The 20835-nt window shown below is 36.4% G+C and overlaps 1 protein-coding gene across 1 annotated transcript in view; it reads left to right on the top strand.

Moving 5' to 3' along the window:
• LOC132547367 (rap guanine nucleotide exchange factor 4-like) overlaps positions 1-20835 on the top strand; it is an 81499-nt gene that overhangs the window by 44508 nt on the left and 16156 nt on the right. The window contains exon 9 of the mRNA XM_060211127.1: positions 13568-13713. Within this exon, the coding sequence (XP_060067110.1) occupies positions 13568-13713 (146 nt within the window). The remainder of the gene's footprint in view (positions 1-13567; positions 13714-20835) is intronic.

The raw sequence follows: 20835 nt of genomic DNA, 5'->3' as shown, positions 1-20835 counted from the left end.
TGTGTACACCTGGTGGTAGGGATAGGAAGGACATAAAAATCTATATTGACACTGTACCTGTGTACACCTGGTGGTAGGGGATACAAGGGAAATAAAAATCTATATTGACACTGTACCTGTGTACACCTGGTGGTAGGGGATAGAAGGGAAATACAAATCTATATTGACACTGTACCTGTGTACACCTGGTGGTAGGGATAGGAAGGAAATAAAAATCTATATTGACACTGTACCTGTGTACACCTGGTGGTAGGGGATATAAATAAAAATCTATATTGACACTGTACCTGTGTACACCTGGTGGTAGGGGATACAAGGGAAATAAAAATCTATATTGACACTGTACCTGTGTACACCTGGTGGTAGGGATAGGAAGGAAATAAAAATCTATATTGACACTGTACCTGTGTACACCTGGTTGTAGTGGATAGAAGGGAAATAAAAATCTATATTGACACTGTACCTGTGTACACCTGGTGGTAGGGATAGGAAGGAAATAAAAATCTATATTGACACTGTACCTGTGTACACCTGGTGGTAGGGATAGGAAGGAAATAAAAATCTATATTGACACTGTACCTGTGTACACCTGGTGGTAGGGATAGGAAGGAAATAAAAATCTATATTGACACTGTACCTGTGTACCTGGTGGTAGGGATAGGAAGGAAATAAAAATCTATATTGACACTGTACCTGTGTACACCTGGTGGTAGGGGATACAAGGGAAATACAAATCTATATTGACACTGTACCTGTGTACACCTGGTGGTAGGGGATACAAGGGAAACAAAAATCTATATTGACACTGTACCTGTGTACACCCGGTGGTAGGGGATACAAGGGAAATACAAATCTATATTGACACTGTACCTGTGTACACCTGGTGGTAGGGATAGGAAGGAAATAAAAATCTATATTGACACTGTACCTGTGTACACCTGGTAGTAGGGGATACAAGGAGCAAGCTGCAAATTAGATAATTTTAGCCAAAATATCAATAATTTCAATTGTAAATATGACCCACTATTGGCCCTAAAAAGCCCATAGTCATACCAAGTCCTGCCTCTATCGTCCCTGTATATACAACTTGTAAACTTGTTCATAAAATTACTGTGATTTCCAGTTTATTTTGGTACTGTAATTTGAGAAAACGTGAATAATTTCCTTTGTGAATGGAATGTCACACTGACATCAAAAATAATTAGTTACATTTTACACAGTGAATACATGAACTACTGATCTACTAATTAAATGTAATCCCTTTTGGTGTCTCTCAGGTCAATAAGTTGGATCATTTTATCAAATGAAGAAGAAAAACTACCAGAGAAAGGATGTTTGAACCACACACCTCAACCTGAGCTTGTGTAGATCAATGCCCTAACCCACTGAGCTTTTATATATTCTACCTTCCATCAGGATGCCATTCATTCAACACTATTATCATCAGTTAGGTCCATTGCATAAACTCTCCTGTAGTTTCCCAATCACTAAATACCATTATATATAACACTTTCGAAAATTCTTTTGTTTTTAATAAATAATTCTATATACATACTGTAGAAAATTATCAATCTCACTGCTCAGGCTGTAAGTTACTGTAGAATGTACAGTCTTACTAATCTGGGCTGTAAGTTACTGTAGAATGTACAGCCTCACTGCTCAGGTTGTAAGTTACTGTAGAATGTACAGCCTTACTGATCTGGGCTGTAAGTTACTGTAGAATGTACAGCCTTACTGCTCAGGCTGTAAGTTACTGTAGAATGTACAGCCTTACTAATCTGGGCTGTAAGTTACTGTAGAATGTACAGCCTCACTGCTCAGGTTGTAAGTTACTGTAGAATGTACAGCCTTACTGATCTGGGCTGTAAGTTACTGTAGAATGTACAGCCTTACTAATCTGGGCTGTAAGTTACTGTAGAATGTACAGCCTCACTGCTCAGGCTGTAAGTTACTGTAGAATGTACAGCCTTACTAATCTGGGCTGTAAGTTACTATAGAATGTACAGCCTTACTAATCTGGGCTGTAAGTTACTATAGAATGTACAGCCTTACTAATCTGGGCTCTAAGTTACTGTAGAATGTACAGCCTTACTGCTCAGGCTGTAAGTTACTGTAGAATGTACAGCCTTACTGATCTGGGCTGTAAGTTACTGTAGAATGTACAGCCTTACTAATCTGGGCTGTAAGTTACTGTAGAATGTACAGCCTTACTGCTCAGGCTGTAAGTTACTGTAGAATGTACAGCCTTACTAATTTGGGCTGTAAGTTACTGTAGAATGTACAGCCTCACTGCTCAGGCTGTAAGTTACTGTAGAATGTACAGCCTTACTAATCTGGGCTGTAAGTTACTGTAGAATGTACAGCCTCACTGCTCAGGTTGTAAGTTACTGTAGAATGTACAGCCTTACTGATCTGGGCTGTAAGTTACTGTAGAATGTACAGCCTTACTAATCTGGGCTGTAAGTTACTGTAGAATGTACAGCCTCACTGCTCAGGCTGTAAGTTACTGTAGAATGTACAGCCTTACTAATCTGGGCTGTAGGTTACTATAGAATGTACAGCCTTACTAATCTGGGCTGTAAGTTACTATAGAATGTACAGCCTTACTAATCTGGGCTCTAAGTTACTGTAGAATGTACAGCCTTACTGCTCAGGCTGTAAGTTACTGTAGAATGTACAGCCTTACTAATCTGGGCTGTAAGTTACTGTAGAATGTACAGCCTCACTGCTCAGGCTGTAAGTTACTGTAGAATGTACAGCCTTACTGATCTGGGCTGTAAGTTACTGTAGAATGTATAGCCTTACTGATCTGGGCTGTAAGTTACTGTAGAATGTATAGCCTTACTAATCTGGGCTGTAAGTTACTATAGAATGTACAGCCTTACTAATCTGGGCTCTAAGTTACTGTAGAATGTACAGCCTCACTGCTCAGGCTGTAAGTTACTGTAGAATGTACAGCCTCACTGCTCAGGCTGTGAGTTACTGTAGAATGTACAGCCTTACTAATCTGGGCTGTAAGTTACTGTAGAATGTACAGCCTCACTGCTCAGGCTGTGAGTTACTGTAGAATGTACAGCCTCACTGCTCAGGCTGTAAGTTACTGTAGAATGTACAGTCTCACTGCTCAGGCTGTAAGTTACTGTAGAATGTACAGCCTTACTAATCTGGGCTGTAAGTTACTATAGAATGTACAGCCTTACTAATCTGGGCTCTAAGTTACTGTAGAATGTACAGCCTCACTGCTCAGGCTGTAAGTTACTGTAGAATGTACAGCCTCACTGCTCAGGCTGTGAGTTACTGTTGAATGTACAGCCTCACTGCTCAGGCTGTAAGTTACTGTAGAATGTACAGCCTCACTGCTCAGGCTGTAAGTTACTGTAGAATGTACAGTCTCACTGCTCAGGCAGTAAGTTACTGTAGAATGTACAGCCTCACTGCTCAGGCTGTGAGTTACTGTAGAATGTACAGCCTCACTGCTCAGGCTGTAAGTTACTGTATAATGTACAGTCTTACTGATCTGGGCTGTAAGTTACTGTAGAATGTACAGCCTTACTAATCTGGGCTGTAAGTTACTATAGAATGTACAGCCTTACTAATCTGGGCTGTAAGTTACTGTAGAATGTACAGCCTCACTGCTCAGGCTGTGAGTTACTGTAGAATGTACAGCCTCACTGCTCAGGCTGTAAGTTACTGTAGAATGTACAGCCTCACTGCTCAGGCTGTAAGTTACTGTAGAATGTACAGCCTCACTGCTCAGGCTGTTAGTTACTGTAGAATGTACAGCCTCACTGCTCAGGCTGTAAGTTACTGTAGAATGTACAGCCTCACTGCTCAGGCTGTTAGTTACTGTAGAATGTACAGCCTCACTGCTCAGGGTGTGAGTTACTGTAGAATGTACAGCCTCACTGCTCAGGCTGTAAGTTACTGTAGAATGTACAGCCTCACTGCTCAGGCTGTTAGTTACTGTAGAATGTACAGCCTCACTGCTCAGGCTGTGAGTTACTGTAGAATGTACAGCCTCACTGCTCAGACTGTGCGTTACTGTAGAATGTACAGCCTCACTGCTCAGGCTGTGAGTTACTGTAGAATGTACAGCATTACTAATCTGGGCTGTAAGTTACTGTAGAATGTACAGTCTCACTGCTCAGGCTGTAAGTTACTGTAGAATGTACAGTCTCACTGCTCAGGCTGTAAGTTACTGTAGAATGTACAGTCTCACTGCTCAGGCAGTAAGTTACTGTAGAATGTACAGTCTCACTGCTCAGGCTGTAAGTTACTGTAGAATGTACAGTCTTACTGCTCAGGCTGTAAGTTACTGTATGTACAGTCTTACTAATCTGGGCTGTAAGTTACTGTAGAATGTACAGCCTTACTGATCTGGGCTGCAAGTTACTGTAGAATGTACAGCCTTACTGATCTGGGCTGTAAGTTACTATAGAATGTACAGCCTTACTGATCTGGGCTGCAAGTTACTGTAGAATGTACAGCCTTACTGATCTGGGCTGTAAGTTACTATAGAATGTACAGCCTTACTAATCAGGGCTGCAAGTTACTGTAGAATGTACAGTCTTACTAATCTGGGCTGCAAGTTACTGTAGAATGTACAGCCTTAATAATCTGGGCTGTAAGTTACTGTAGAATGTACAGCATTACTAATCTTGGCTGTAAGATACTGTAGAATTATACAGCCTTACTAATCTGGGCTCTAAGCTACTGTTAACTGTACAGCCTTACTAATCTGGATTGTAAGTTACTGTAGAAATATACAGCCTTACCAGTCTGGGCTGTAAATTACTCTGGTGGTGGTCCTTTACTTCAAACTACATGCTTAAATTTCCATGAAATGTGAAATATTGTTTTTATTCCTAAAACCTCATCGAAGATTTGTCGTATTTTTCTTAGGTTTTCTGGCTTTATTCTAGTTCAAATTAATGATCTTTTTACTGTTGTAAATTAATATTACAATAGAAATGAGCTGTATAAGATTGAAGATGAATGTTGTCACGATTAATATCCAATTACAACGTAATTATTCTTCTGTTGCCCGGAGATTCATTTATGTGTTTTAAGTCATAGTTGGTCCTATTACATGTAACACCCACAAACTCTGAAATTAATTATGACATTTTTTCTGAAATTGATGGTGATTTTATAGTCGGTTATGTGGAGTGACACATTGTTCACTGTCAACCATATCGTCCCGACGATGAATCTTTGATATTCTAACAACATTGAAATCCTTTTGGGAAATGAGCAGGTCTTTCAGTAATGGCTATGATATAATCACAATCATTTGGTCTCTTTTTAGGCCACGCAATAAATGGCCGCCTCTGTGAACTAGATTTGACGATCTCTGCAGCTGCTCTGATGTGACACCCAATGCGTATCTATCTTGTATTGCTGTCAGTAGATGCGATAACTGGGACAAATTATAAAGTATCTGTGGGATTATAAAATCTACACCGTTGGAGGATCTACCCAGTCCCAGACAGATTCTTATCTCAGATTTAGTGTCGCATGAAATGGGTTTCAATTTGTAAAGCAGGTATATACTGATACGGCTGCTGGAGTTACGACAAAGCATGGTATCCCCACATCAGTTATCAGCACACCTACGTTTGTGTTTCAGCTGCTGATTATTCGAATTCGAACCTTCATAGCAACATTATGGAATCAATTATATGAAAGTAGAAATAAAAAATAGTTTCTTTTAATGTGTAAAATATGGTGAGCTTTACTGAGAAAGAAGACATCAAAAAGAGATTTTGTCAATACTGTAACAGTCCTCTTTAGTTACATAATGAGTATGGCATCCTTGGGGAGTCATTATGATGTGTGTATTATGACATTATGATGGAAGGCAAGATTGCCTAAATTTAACATTTTGTTTGCTTAATATTGCTGAATAGGCAAGTCATTGTTCATCCGAACCTGCACAAACCATTCGGTTCTTCTTGGACATCTTTTTTTCTTGATTTGTAGAAAATCTTTCATTCTTTAGATTTTGGAGGTTCATTACTTAAGCCTTGACTCTCAAACATGGCAAGACATTATATACCTAGGGGAGTGAGAACAGACAAAGTTATTGACGTCGTGTAGAATCGATAGAGGGACAGCTGCCTGGTGTCTTCCTTTTATGGTTGAGCAGATTAATATAAGACAGGAGGATTACCCTGTGTTATAGCCACGGCCATTCCTGTGTCCAGATACTGTCCAGTCATAGACTTAAAACATCAGTCACAAGCGTTTGTTGACATTCAGCTGGGATTTCATATTGGAATGTAAACTAGTAGCTCAGATGATACAAGTTTAATGGTGCTGATAACAAAAAACCTGGTCTGACTTTACAGAGCAGAAACTCATTTCATTTGTAAATCCTGCATTCGAGGTCGTGTGACAATTTTCATGAAGTACTGTGCTGCAATTAAATTGTCAATTGAAACTATCAATTTATTTCATGTTCAACTTGAATATTAATCACTCCTCTTAAACAGGAAAAAGGTGAATGAAGTGACAAATATGAAGAACCCCGAGAATACCCACAGGGTTGGGCAGGTATTCCTATTTACATTGAGTCTTCCAGAGCAAACGGGGATTCGATTCTTAAGTCACATTGGTGGAAGGTGTGTGTGCATTATTAGTGAGCCACCCAACCTGACCCCAGAATGTTTTAAGATCAATTTTAGGGCAGCAGGTGTTCGGCTACCTGCTTTAGAAGGTCAAACGCATGTAGAATTTTATTAATTAACTACCCGCTCTAATCAGTGTGACTCCAACGGTAATTGTTTTAATGATCAACTTGCTGTAATTCAAGGTCATATCATGTGTTAGTAAAGTATTAAAAACTTTGAGAAAGGAAAAAAATCTGATATATAGGATAGAGAATTCCAAGAACATTAATCTGTGTTATAGGATAGAGAATTCTGTAGACAAGATTCTGTAATATAGGAGAGAGATTTCCAAGGATAGAAATCTGTGTTATGGGATAGAGAATTCTGTAGATGAAAATCTGTAATATAGGAGAGAGATTTCCTAGGATAGAAATCTGTGTTATGGGATAGAGAATTCTGTAGACGAAAATCTGTAATATAGGAGAGAGATTTCCTAGGATAGAAATCTGTGTTATAGGATAGAGAATTCTGTAGACGAAAATCTGTAATATAGGAGAGAGATTTCAAAGGATAGAAATCTGTGTTATGGGATAGAGAATTCTGTAGACGAAAATCTGTAATATAGGAGAGAGATTTCCTAGGATAGAAATCTGTGTTATGGGATAGAGAATTCTGTAGACGAAAATCTGTAATATAGGAGAGAGATTTCCAAGGATAGAAATCTGTGTTATGGGATAGAGAATTCTGTAGACGAAAATCTGTAATATAGGAGAGAGATTTCCAAGGATAGAAATCTGTGTTATAGGATAGAGAATTCTGGAGACGAAAATCTGTAATATAGGAGAGAGATTTCCAAGGATAGAAATCTGTGTTATGGGATAGAGAATTCTGGAGACGAAAATCTGTAATATAGGCGAGAGATTTCCAAGGATAGAAATCTGTGTTATAGGATAGAGAATTCTGTAGACGAAAATCTGTAATATAGGAGAGAGATTTCCTAGGATAGAAATCTGTGTTATGGGATAGAGAATTCTGTAGACGAAAATCTGTAATATAGGAGAGAGATTTCCAAGGATAGAAATCTGTGTTATAGGATAGAGAATTCTGTAGACGAAAATCTGTAATATAGGAGAGAGATTTCCAAGGATAGAAATCTGTGTTATAGGATAGAGAATTCTGGAGACGAAAATCTGTAATATAGGAGAGAGATTTCCAAGGATAGAAATCTGTGTTATGGGATAGAGAATTCTGTAGACGAAAATCTGTAATATAGGCGAGAGATTTCCAAGGATAGAAATCTGTGTTATAGGATAGAGAATTCTGTAGACGAAAATCTGTAATATAGGAGAGAGATTTCCAAGGATAGAAATCTGTGTTATAGGATAGAGAATTCTGGAGACGAAAATCTGTAATATAGGAGAGAGATTTCCAAGGATAGAAATCAGTGTTATGGGATTGAGAATTCTGGAGACGAAAATCTGTAATATAGGAGAGAGATTGGCAAAGATGAAAATCTGTGATATAAGAAAGGAAAGATGTTGATAATCAGCTGTGGGATTACAGGTAATAAATTATTGTTTCTAGATGCTGTGTGTCTGTAGGATGCTATGCGTCTCCAGCCATCACCCGATCATCTGCTAGCTAGCTAGGCTACTTATGTATCCTCGATGGAATTTCACACCACAAACAGATCCAACAGCAACGCACGTATACCTCCGCGAAAAGGACATAAAATATGTTTTGAAATTCGTTCATGAAGCAGCTGATGCTGTTATTTTATAAATACATTTATATAAGATAAATACGGTAAAACTCTGGGAAGTCGAACTCCTCGGGACCATGTCAGTGTGAGTAATCCGAAGTTGGTCATAGATTGTCGGGTACCAGCTGTCCGTACATCGTATTTAATACACAATTCTTTGACCAGTCCAATTTATGATTAGTTTTGACAGACTTGTAACTCCAATTTGTCTAAAATGTCAGCTGAGAGAAATATAGAAATGATAAAACATAGCACCGGCCTATATTCTGCAGAAAGCCGGTAATTATGAGTGATGGTGTCTTAATCTTTCTGTGATCAAGGACAGAATTATTTGTCCTTGGCTTAATGTAGGTGGGAAATGAAAACTGTTGAATAATTGATACGTACAGTCATCAAATCACGAGAAAAACTTTGAAACTGTTGTGAGGCCGAATATAACATATCTGTCATTCTTGACCTAAATGTACTTGAGGGTGAGTGTGAATAAATTACTTGTGATTAATTTGTTATTAACATCCTCCACTCAAACAATCGACAAACTGTTAAACATAATATAGAAAATTGTTTTTATTCACGCCTTTCCTCCCGGTAGGCTGCATTTGATTTACAAACTCGCTGTTTTGATCACGGTTGATTTTTACTTGAATAAAAACAAAATTTACTAGAATAAAACAATAAAATTATAAAACAGATGGCAGTACAGGTATGTAGCCATACCATCGTTAATTCTGTAATTATCTCCTGTCCTGCATCTGTATTAACACACAGGACTGATCAGAACCGCTACCCTGAAGTTAGATCAGTCGTGTGTGATACGGTTAAATTTTGACAAACGTGACACAAATAATGCAGAAAATAATATGAACATAAAGAGACCAGGATAAAAATGAGTTCAAGGAATGTACATAAAATTTCAAGGAACACAGGTTATTAGAAATGGGAGTTTTACTGAAGATAAAAATGAAAATTTGTTTTAAGATGTTGTGTTTTCGATGACAACTTGTTACTTATTCATGCAGATATTATTAAGTTTCTTTCCTGTTTGGAAGAAAAAAACCTTCAGTGGCCTATAACTGTGTATTATACTGCAGAATGTGCAAATGTCAGACTCACACTAAACTGGGTATGATCAGTTATTACCTCTCCAATCACACTCATCCACTGAAAATGATGATACGAAGATGTTATCATGTCTTGAACCTTTATATATACATATCAGTGTGACCATTCAATAATGATCATATACCACTCCATTCTGATATACCACTTCCTCCATTCCCTAATTTCAATACACATCATACATGATCTCTGAGAGTCCCCGACACTTTTGTTGTTTTATTTTACAGTCTTAATTGTTGTTATTGTACGGAGGTGTATACAAACGCTGCTAGACCAGGAAATGAAAGTGACATTTTTATTAGACGTGGGTGTGTCAGATACACAGGCAGTTTATATTGTACCTATAAATATACAAAGTCTATATCATGAATAAAACCCCCACTTTTTCATTTTTCCTCATTTTCCTCTGTTACAGATGAAGGCGGGGTTGTATAGATATTGATTAATCACCTGGCCCCACTTGTATAAAACATCTCAACTTGAGATTTCCTCAAGCCCAGATTTTCCTCAGCTAATATCTCCTTGAAAATATCTTGTATGAAAATTCCTCAAGGAATTTCAGGACATCCTAGCCGATGACTTCCTCCTGTTCCTTGAGAAAATTTTATACAAGCTGTTTTTGAGGAGATATCAGCTGAGGAAGATCTCGACTTGAGGAAATTTCAAGTTGAGATGTTTTAAACAAGTGGGGCCAGATGCCTGTATATGTCATTGCATCTGTTTACAACAGATCTCACAAACCCATTAACAAATTTAGTTCATTTTCACAAACCATACATCACCCCACCTAGTTGTACACCTTTAATTTTTGGTAGTCATTGGTCGAGATTAAAGTTCGAAGGTCACTCTTGGCCAATGACTTAAATTGGAGGGAAAAAATGCTTGTGTGGTGGGTATCTTAGTCCCGATGTTTACCTCGGATATGAAAAAAAAACCCAACAAAACAAATTAAAGATTTGTCATCACATCAAATGGTTTCAGGTATATGGTGATGTGATTCACTTTCTGATTAAATTTGTAATATTCATGAATTTGGTTTTATTAAGCAGTTCCATTCTCTTAATCAATGATTAAATTAAATTAGATATTCAGCAGTGTAATCAATTTAATCAATCTTGGTTATTCCGTCGTGAATTTCCATGTCGTGGCTGCAGTTTATTGGCCTTTCAGTGAAAATTTTTGGTATTCTTTCTACTGTTGCCCTAAAATTCATGGCCAGAGGGACTTTACCTCGGAGATAACTACTGTAGTAAGTGCGTTATGATCATGTGTACGTGACTTTTGTGATATTTCTCGTCTTAACTCAGCTTGACTTAAGATTAAATTTTAGAAGGTTATCAATGTAAGAGTGTCATTTTGTCATTGTTGATAAACTTTCCCACAGAAATTCATTTTTTTTTTAATATTTAAAATTTCATGATACTCAGTAAAAAATTGACATGGACAATGACATCACTTTAGCAATTACCCGAAATCCATGCTCATGGATAAACAAACCAGCAATAGATTTATTATGAACCAACACCACTACAACATAGGAAACTGAGATTCTCTGCAATAAGACTGCTAGAAAATGTTCTTAATGTTTAACTCTGGTAGAGTCTTTAGCTTCACCAGAAACTGATGTCGGAAAGAATCTTTCCAGTGATGCTTCTGAGGATTTTAAATATCTGTCGTGAATCTGGGGCAGATTTATCTGAAGCTGTAACACTTCTGTTGATTCTGAGAGATTAGTATCAGTTGGCCTGTACATGTATAATTCAATATGGACATGGAGAAGACCTATTGCAGTTATTCCTTTAGTGAAAATATTTTCAATATCTTCTGTCCTTGTCAGTAGCTTTGATTATTTAATTAAACAAAATGTTTCTGACAAATATTAATGACAGGAACATGCTTGGAAAAAGATGTTAATAGTACAAAGTATATTTAAAAAAAAATTTAGGTGGAATGAAATGAAGACAGCGTGAATTGTATGTTTTTTTTTTCCACATCATTGTTGATGTATTTGATTAGGAAGTCCAGGTTCTGTGTTGTTTAAGTTGCCAGCAGTTTCTGGAATGGCTTTAAGAAAAAGATATCTTGGTGACAATTCAGTGGAGATTTAATCACACGACGTGTGAATGATTTAATTGAAAGCCGAGTTTTGTCGCCAGAGTAAAGTTAAACTTCTGAGTGACTGAGACTGTAATCAGGGTTTAACAGATTTAATTACGAATTCTCGCAACGAGAGTAAACTGTTTCAAACCGAAGGATGAATAGATGGATAAAAGATTATTTATACCAATCGTACGTTGACGAGTTTGTGTATTTAATAAAGTCTATATGTGTAGATATGCTGCGATATCAGTGACTGTGGCAACATATTGTAGCCATTAATTTTAGCTAATATCTACCACAAATTTATTACATCAGGTGTTTGTAGATGAGTATGACTCACGTCCTGTTTTATCTATATATGATAATGTATACATTGATGAAACGATTATTACTTATATGTTCAAAATATCTATTTATTAGAATTTATATGCTTAAACAACCTCAGGTACCAAGCTCTCTAATATGCATTTGAAGTCATAATTATAATAAAATAAATATGGTAGGTCCTCAGACCTAGCTTACTGAATAAAAATGTACTGTAGGTTGTAGTATTTTAAAAGAATATAAAAACTAAATTTAAATACCCTGTGAAAAATTTTTGGAAATTTCAGGGGTCAAACAGATGTTCATTTCTACTAACTTCACTCAATGTTACGATATGGAAATTGTGAATAATGCATATCTGATTGAAAGATTTCACACCAAAGGGGAATAATTCTACCAAAAAAAAAACAACAAGATCTTTCTTCCTTGTCAAACGAGCATAAAAAAAAATGTTATTTGAATTTCATTTAGTTCTGAATTCGAACTCTTCTTGGTCTTAAGGTAAAACATGATACAGTACCGTTATAACCTTAACACACAGCATAATTATATGTGTAGGAGGTTTAACCTTTAAAGATTTGTCATGTTTAATTTTCAGCGTTTTAAGAATTCGAAAAAATCTAACGCAATGCTGGTATCAGCTATGTATTATTTGATAAAAGTTTCCATTTGGTCTTTAATGGTCTTGATGGTCTTTACGGTGACATTTAGTATGGTGTCTTCTGTGTTTCATGAGATCTCCTTTGAAGTCGTGGAACGTTTGGTGTTCCTTAATTCCAAGAAAAATTAGCGCAGTTCATTCAGTACACATTGTGCCTGTTTGATGCAGTTAAAAGTTTGAAAATATTCACATTTCATACTTACAAATCTGTCCAGGATAACACCTTCTTAGAATTCTGTTTTTCTTTGGATTTCTATAATAGTCACGTTCTACATGTACATAAATATGAGATCTAGAATAGGTAGCTGGCTGTTGGATCTAGCATTTATCAGGAGAATCAGAAACATGTTATACATATATAATTTAGATTTCTGAAATAAGAGAAGAATGAGTTATATAGACCTTGATTATTTCACAACAATGGCAAAACGGGTTGCAGCAATTTTTACTAATTATTCTTGTTGGCCTGGATGTAAGCACATGAGGGGTCTTTACTTTGGGTGGAAACTGGAGTACCCGGTGGAAACCCACATAGTCGAACATGTACGTGACTTCCTATCTTTTCATTTCCATTCTGGGAATCAAACATAGGCTAGATGGAAAGTGAGTGTGTTACCACTGCACCATGCACCCGACAAGCCAGAAGAATGAATATGATTCTTTATAAACGCACTAAAATAACACTTTATGTAAATGTACTGAGATTAGTTCTGGATTGTTTTGTCTTTAAGAAATTTCATTTATGATTAGTTAGATGTTTACGTATCACGTGATTCTGTGGAAATTAGTGTAGAGTAAGTGATATTGTCTAGGAGGTGGTAGATATATTTGTTTTTGTTGTAGGTAGTTTGCAGATCACATCACTTAAATTTTAACGTTTCACTCTTTGATGCAGGTTGGCTCGATATACATGCAATCCATCTTCTAACTATGCATAAAGATTGCATAAAATTGTCTTTTGTATAACGTGATTTGATTGGCTGTTTTCAGACCACATGACCGTTCCACAGAGGATCTGGAAATCATTTATGAAGAGCTCCTACATATAAAGGCCTTATCTCACCTATCCACAATGGTCAAGAGAGAACTTGCTAGTGTGCTCATCTTTGAGTCCCACACCAAGTCAGGCACAGCTTGTGAGTATTACAGATGTTTACCTGAAAAGTCTTCATTTTAAATAAAAGTGATAAGTTTAATGAACTGCCAGATTGGTGCTGGGGTAGAATGCAATGTACTGGGATATAGAGAGGTTACAAAACAATTGATTGTGGTATGTGATTTTTAATTTTTACTTGAGATAGGTATTTTTTAAAAGTTTCGGAAAAACTAGATTTAGTGAGAGTAAAAGAAATGCTATATACCACAACCACAGTTTGTGTGACTGTTTTTCACCCCACTAAAAAATCTTTTTGTCACATGGAGTCGATGTGTACCCATGTGTGTTTTGTTTATGTCACCATTTAGCGGATAATGATATAACCTTAACGAAAAAAAACCCAGAAAAATCAAAATGAAATAAAATCATATTATTACAAAAACAATAACGAACAACTTACGGTGTGTTTTTTTAATTTCATTGAGTGTGTGAAGCACCCTTTAGGTCATAGTTCATCCTGTCAACCAATCAAAACATGTTTAAGTGTTACAACATGTGGTATAACGCTGATGTTTATACAAACCTCCTTTTTCAACCGTCATCAGCTTTGTATATTTTTGGTCCCTGTGCACAGATTTAACGAGGTTATGTGTCATGGTTGATTTGATTTATATAACATTAGAAGCCCCAGTGCAAGGATAATTAGATTTTAGAATTTGTATATGGAGCAATGATTAAAACACTCACCACTGGTACATACATCTACAAAAATGGATGCTGCAGTTGGTAAAAAAGAAGGGTTCAGGTTTTAGTGACAAAGTGGTAACTGAAAATAAGATAGAAACTTACTGTTACATGTCAACCATCAGGTGAGAGACCAGCTTTTATGTTACAAATGTACCTTGGAGGTTGGATGGCACAGTGGTAAAGCATTTACCTGTCACGTAGATGTCTGTGGTTTGATTCCCAGAACAGATGTGAAAAGGTACCTGCCCTTTATCATATGGGTTTTTCCATGGGGACACTGGTTTTCTTACCACATTAAGACTCCTCACACAATTCCCATCCAGGCAAACAAGAGTGATTAATTTAAGTTGGAAAAACTTGTTTAGCAATTGTTATAAAATAGATCAAGTCTATTTGTATAAATTATACCTGATAAGGGGACTTTCACAGCCTCAAGCTTGCTATCATTAAGACCCCCCAAAAACGTTGGTCACGTCTGGATTTAAGCTGACTATAATTAAAAAAAGCAACATTTTTACAGGCCAGACACAATTCTTGACAAACTGACAGCCTCAGACTCTGGTTGATGGTCAGAGTTATTGATGACCTGAAAAGGCTTTTGTGAAATGTGGAGCTGGCCGTGCTGGAGTAACACAGCATGTCTGACCTGGTTAGCTGTGCTCAGATGGTTCATATAGTTGTATAACTGTCAGTGCCACACTTCTTCAAAGATTTTTTTTTCTGTTTGTATTTGACTTATTGAAACTGCAGTCTGTCAATGCTGTGTTACATTGACCTGGTTCTCTACATCCCCCCCTTTTTTTTTAACAATTTATGCCTTTTTTTGAGTACAATTACTATTTCTGTCACCTTCTTTGTCTGCACAATTCAGATCACTTGGTTTCATTTCTTAGCACACTTGAGTTGACTTCTGGTATGTGAACGAAATTTAACATAAATATCATTTACTTAATCAATTACTCTAAAACCTTTTAACTTGAAACAGTCAAAGGTCAAGGTCACACATTTGTTCGCTTTAAGTGCAATTACAGTCTGTGTTATATGCAGGAAAGTTCCCAAATGTTTATGAAGTGTTTCCCAAATTTAAGTAAAAATATATCTTTAAATGTAATGTGTATTTATAAATAATGTTGATCTTGAAACAGTATTTATCTGTAGGTTGATAAAAGTATGAAGCTGTTTCAAGAAAGGGGTTATTGATTATGATTCCGTGAACTTTAAATCCACTGACAAGCGCAAGGTACAAAAATATCAATTAGTGTAAAGGCCACCATTTCTATTTTTTTTCTTTTTTTTACCAAATTAGATTTGAAGAACGTGTTATAGCAATCAGTCCGAGTTAATTAGCTGCTTGATCTATTAACTCTGTACTTGTTCTCTGTTAGGTTCTGTGGCAACCAAACAAGTTGTACGTGTATAATATTGAAATAACATGTACTTTCAAAACCTTTGATTTAAACAATAACACATGAACCCCATTCTCTTTCAGATTTTAAATTCAGAGTAATTATGTAAATCGGCATTGACACAAATATAACCTATTGTGTAGCATGATTGTGGTAGATTTTTTTTTTCTAATATTTGTAAATATTTCTGAATTTGTTTGAAAATTAAGATTGAACGGAAACCACATTGAGCTTACCCCTGTTACTAACTATTAAACATGGTCATTGATGGATGAGTGACACATGTTTGATTTACAGGTGTTTTTCTTGACCTTTTGAACCTAAGACGTTGTGGTTTCTTTTGTATAGTGTTTTTAGTATCACTATAGTCTACAGTTATACTGGGAGGTAGGTTATGGGATCTGGAAGTTGATGGCTATTTGTAGACAAAATTTGTCCTGATTTGTTTCCTTCGTGAATCAGTACAGTGTAAATCTAATGCTGTGATTAAAATCATTAATTAAGAAATGAAGACCATTAATTGAGGCCAAAGTGCTGTACTTTGTGTGACAATAATTCAAATGAGTTCACATTTCGGGGTTCAAAGGTCAGGGTCAATGTTTATAGAAATTTGGTAAACATTGATACCGATTTGAGAGGGAATGTTAAGAACCACGCAGTGTTCTTCCAGACATTTTAGTTTGTTCAGTTGATCAGTTGTTTGGTGTTAAACATGCACTACTGTGATTTGTTTTTCATTTCATACCAATTTCCTTGTGAGTTTTCCCCCTTTTCATTGATATCATTACCTGGTATATAATTTACTATCAAGTCATTCTTTTGAAATATCAGTTTGTTTGTTTGGTGGGTTTCTGGTCCTTTGTACAGCCAGGGTCATTTTGAGGCCTGGTCTCCTTGTTGTAAGTGGTGGCTACCCCACTGAATCAAATATGGGAGGCCCATCACATGCTGTCCTGAGCAGTTAAGTGAAGTGTCTTGTACAGGGACACAATCACATCAGCTCAGACTGGTCTGTTTCTCAGCTCTCAAGGAGACACATAACACCATATGCAGGGAGACACTCATCTCAGATCTTCACCTGAATCCAATACATAGGCTAACACTTTCACTGACTTAGCTATTGTGGCCCTGCTGAGATTTCCTACATGTGATAATATCACTACAATGGGTTGCTGTGTGCATGTAATATATCCGTTGATCATTTTTACTTGCAGTTTCACTCCCATTGAATGATGATAAACAAGAGGGGATGTGATGTAATGGTTAGGCTTCAACTATTCTTGTCTTTTTCTGTCTGTGAAGAAATTTACAAAGAATGACAAATGTTTCCTTCAAATTGCAACAAGTAATATGCAGACTTTGTGTATTGACGACTTCACTTGCATGACACAGATTATCAATCAGCAGAGGAAAAGGACAGCAATTGTGAGCAGAGAAGGAAACCAACATGGCCTTCCTTGTGAGACTTGGCTCACTCAAAATTGGAAATATCAAAATTGATGTGTGTATTTTTAATGATGATGAACACAGAAGCTTCAGGATGTGTGCTATATATTAATCTTACATACCAGAAAAAGCAGCATAGCCACATTGACACCAAATAGCACTAATATGGCATAATGTACTTCTGTAAATTTCGTTATGTTTTGTGTGGGTTCCATTTGTATGTTTTTTCCTAAAAAAGATGAAAAATTTTTTCGCAAAATTTCTCATGAATGCACTACACATATTCTTTCAGTTTGCAGATAGGTTTTTCTTTGATACCAGCATGAAAAACAATGTTACCATCAAAACTTATACAATATGTACTTATTGATGCATGAATGATCAACTTCAATTGATATACAAAGTAATTTGCAGCAATCACATGTCAACAGCTATTTAGAACAATGTTTTAGGGATTAATGAATGAATTCCATAACCCATTTTAAATTTACTTAATTTTCCCTCCCTTCCCCTCCCCTCCCCCAAAAATAAAAAAAAAAAAAAAAATTTGTCATTTGACTACGTAAAAATTTCCGAGTATAATGAATCTTCTAATCAAATCACGCTGAACATGAGCAAGTTTGTGGAAACAGCAAACCTGTTGGGTTGTGTTTTATGTACTGTCATCCGAGATGCTATTTTAATGGTGGGTCTCTTCAAAATCAGTATTGCTTCCTAATTACCAGTGATTGTTCAACAGAGTGGGTATAAAAACCGATCTTAATGTTTCAATCACTTTAGCTTCTCTCAGTTAATGATTTCTGTCTTGGTTTTAGCGAGGCCTTCTCCTGTTACTGTTAAACGTTGGGAGAGTGAAATGACTCCTTGAGTATGGAACGAAGCAAAAGTGTTGATAATATTGCCTTAATTTTGATATATTTGAGAAACATGAACAATATGTGTGATTTAAAACAGAGTTTCGGCCGAATTTCTCTGAATTAACTGCTCACAACTGCAAGATAAACTTGCCGAAAATTTAATCAAGTGCTTGGATATTTCTGAAGGTTCTCGCCCGTTTTAGACGTACATAATGCTACTTGGCAGTTATTGGACAAAAAAAAAATCATTGAAAATGCTGATCCTGCGAACAACAGAAAACGATTATTACTGTTGGAAATTTCAATTAACACCGACCGTTTTAGCTCGGAATTAATTGGTGAAGTCATAATAAAATGTACCAAGGTGTAGTGGTGAAATTGATCAAATATGCATAGGGAGCTAGTCATTTTAATTTCGAGTTTGTCCCATGGCGGTCATAAAGCATCTCCTGAACTGCGGGATACGTGGTGAAGTGGTGAAGTGGTGAAGTGAACTGCTGCTGGCGATAGGGTTTGTGTAGATATAAATGATACGGAGGCTGAATATGGTGGGAAGTGATGACTTAGGGATACAGACATGGTACTATTGTCTGTAGCGTTAAGGATTGGTATAACAAAGTGGTTAAGTGTCCTTCCGAGGCTTTAACAGTTGTCTGTAACAAAGATGGATGGAGGTAGGGACTTTATGGTGATGTCAGAGAAAGGTTACCATGTCAGGTATAAAAATGATTCATCCAGGGTCAGATTTGTCCCAGGGAGGCTGAACTCCGGATGTGTGGTAGATGTCAGGGGTAGATTATTATACTGTCCAGAAGTGACCACAGTGTTAGTGATCTAAAGCCACTAATTTGGCCCCTAGCCATGTATAAGGAACACAGGAAGCACATAAATGTCATTGGTAATGACTGACCTCTGGCAATATAGTTCTGATGTGTGACTCTGATAGGAGGAGCATTATCAATATTACTACTGGTCCCTAGGAACTCCTGGTACTTCTACTAATTGAATATTGGACAATATATACATATGTATATGGTTTACGGAAATTAATCCATCTGGGGTAGTCGTGTTTACCTTTCATGCATGCATTAATCCCTCTAAGCTAGACACATGGTGATTCAGAATATCTTAAAAACTCAGCCTCTCTAAGCCAGAATTGACTATTTTGTTATTTCAAACAGTGAGACTTTGACAAATTATTTGGAATTTGGTGTTGTTCACTTTTTGAACACATTAGACAGAAGATATAATGTTAGCAACTTATATAACACAATGTTGCGTTTGATATGTCTTTCTGTTGTTGACTTTTAAAAAATCTACTTCTCATGAAGGAGTAAAGGAATTATAAACTAACTCAGGTATGAAGTGGCTTTGGTTAAGTGATGAACAATATGCATGCAAGAAAGTAAACAGAAGAGTAATAAAGGGCAGATGGACGTAAAAAACACAAACTGAACACGAAGAAAGTCTCGGAAATGAACTGAGTGACTGAAAAGCAAGAGAATGAGAGAGCTAATCTGAAACATGTCAGTCCTCAGAAACACCATAAAGGGAAGAGGAAGGGGGATCACTCTATGTTTCAGTTGTAATGGCTCACGAGACTGTATGGAGGGCAGATTTTTTTAATCTTTTGATTTTGGGCTACAACAATGAGTGCAGGTACTGTATTTGCATACTAAAGTATTACATCATGAAAATTAGTCTTAATTAAAAAGACTTCAATTTTTGTGTATATATCCTCTGGGTTAAAGTGATTAAATTTCAAATAATAATAAAGGGTATGGTTACGCTTGTCTCAATAAGGAAAATGGAGACAAATCTTCTAAAGATATGAGCAGTGGACCTTTCGTCTGATTGGATTCATGTAAATTATAAATTCAGTGTAATTATTCTCAGTGTAAAGTTGATTTACCAAGTTTTATTTTTTATTTAGACAAACCTGTTTGTTGGCACTTTTAATATAATATTTAAGATAGGATTGGGGATGGACCTTCAAATTTAAATATAGACTGCAAAAAGCTTAGTGAAACTAAATGTTAGGAAGCAAAGTAACGCTGCAGCTTGAGGTCTTCCTGTAAGCAAACAAACCTGGTATAGGTGGTTAAACTAATAAAATACAACGTCCCTGAAATTCCCTCTATATGTGCATGTTTAGCAGTCAGTCTCAGAAATGTTTTGTCATTTTATATAGGAGAATAGATAGGAGATATTTTAAGTAATACTTTACTTGCTTCAGAAGAATTCCTTTAAAATAGACAACCGACTTATCAATGATTTAGAATTAAAAAATTATATACCGGTATGTTATATGTTAATAAACATTTTGATAGCTGTTTTTATATTCTGTTGTCAAACTGGCAAACAGGTGCTATAAATACACTGTCAAATGTTTCAAGGTCCTTGGAAATTTAACATCTACCAATAAACTATAACATTCGGTGGTAGAATTTTGATGGAGCTCTGGAGCTCGTTCAGTTGGGTGAAATAAATATACTGTGGTATAGAGCTGTTCTAACTTTCGTGAGTATGCTAGGAGAATACACTGCGAGAGCTTCTGCCTCGTAATGAAAAAACTATTCGGCTTTAGTGTTGTTTTATATGTAGAAGTTGTCTGTCACCTAGGCATTGTTGACATTTATTCAAGGTTGTAAGGTGAGGTAAAAGTTATAAATATGTTAACTCTTTCAGGTTACACAATGCCCTCAC

Source organism: Ylistrum balloti, unplaced genomic scaffold, assembly GCF_031769215.1.
Source record: "Ylistrum balloti isolate Yb309-2 unplaced genomic scaffold, AGI_CSIRO_Ybal_v1 Utg369950, whole genome shotgun sequence".
Classification (NCBI taxonomy): domain Eukaryota; kingdom Metazoa; phylum Mollusca; class Bivalvia; order Pectinida; family Pectinidae; genus Ylistrum; species Ylistrum balloti.
This window is presented reverse-complemented; position numbering and strand designations above follow the sequence as displayed.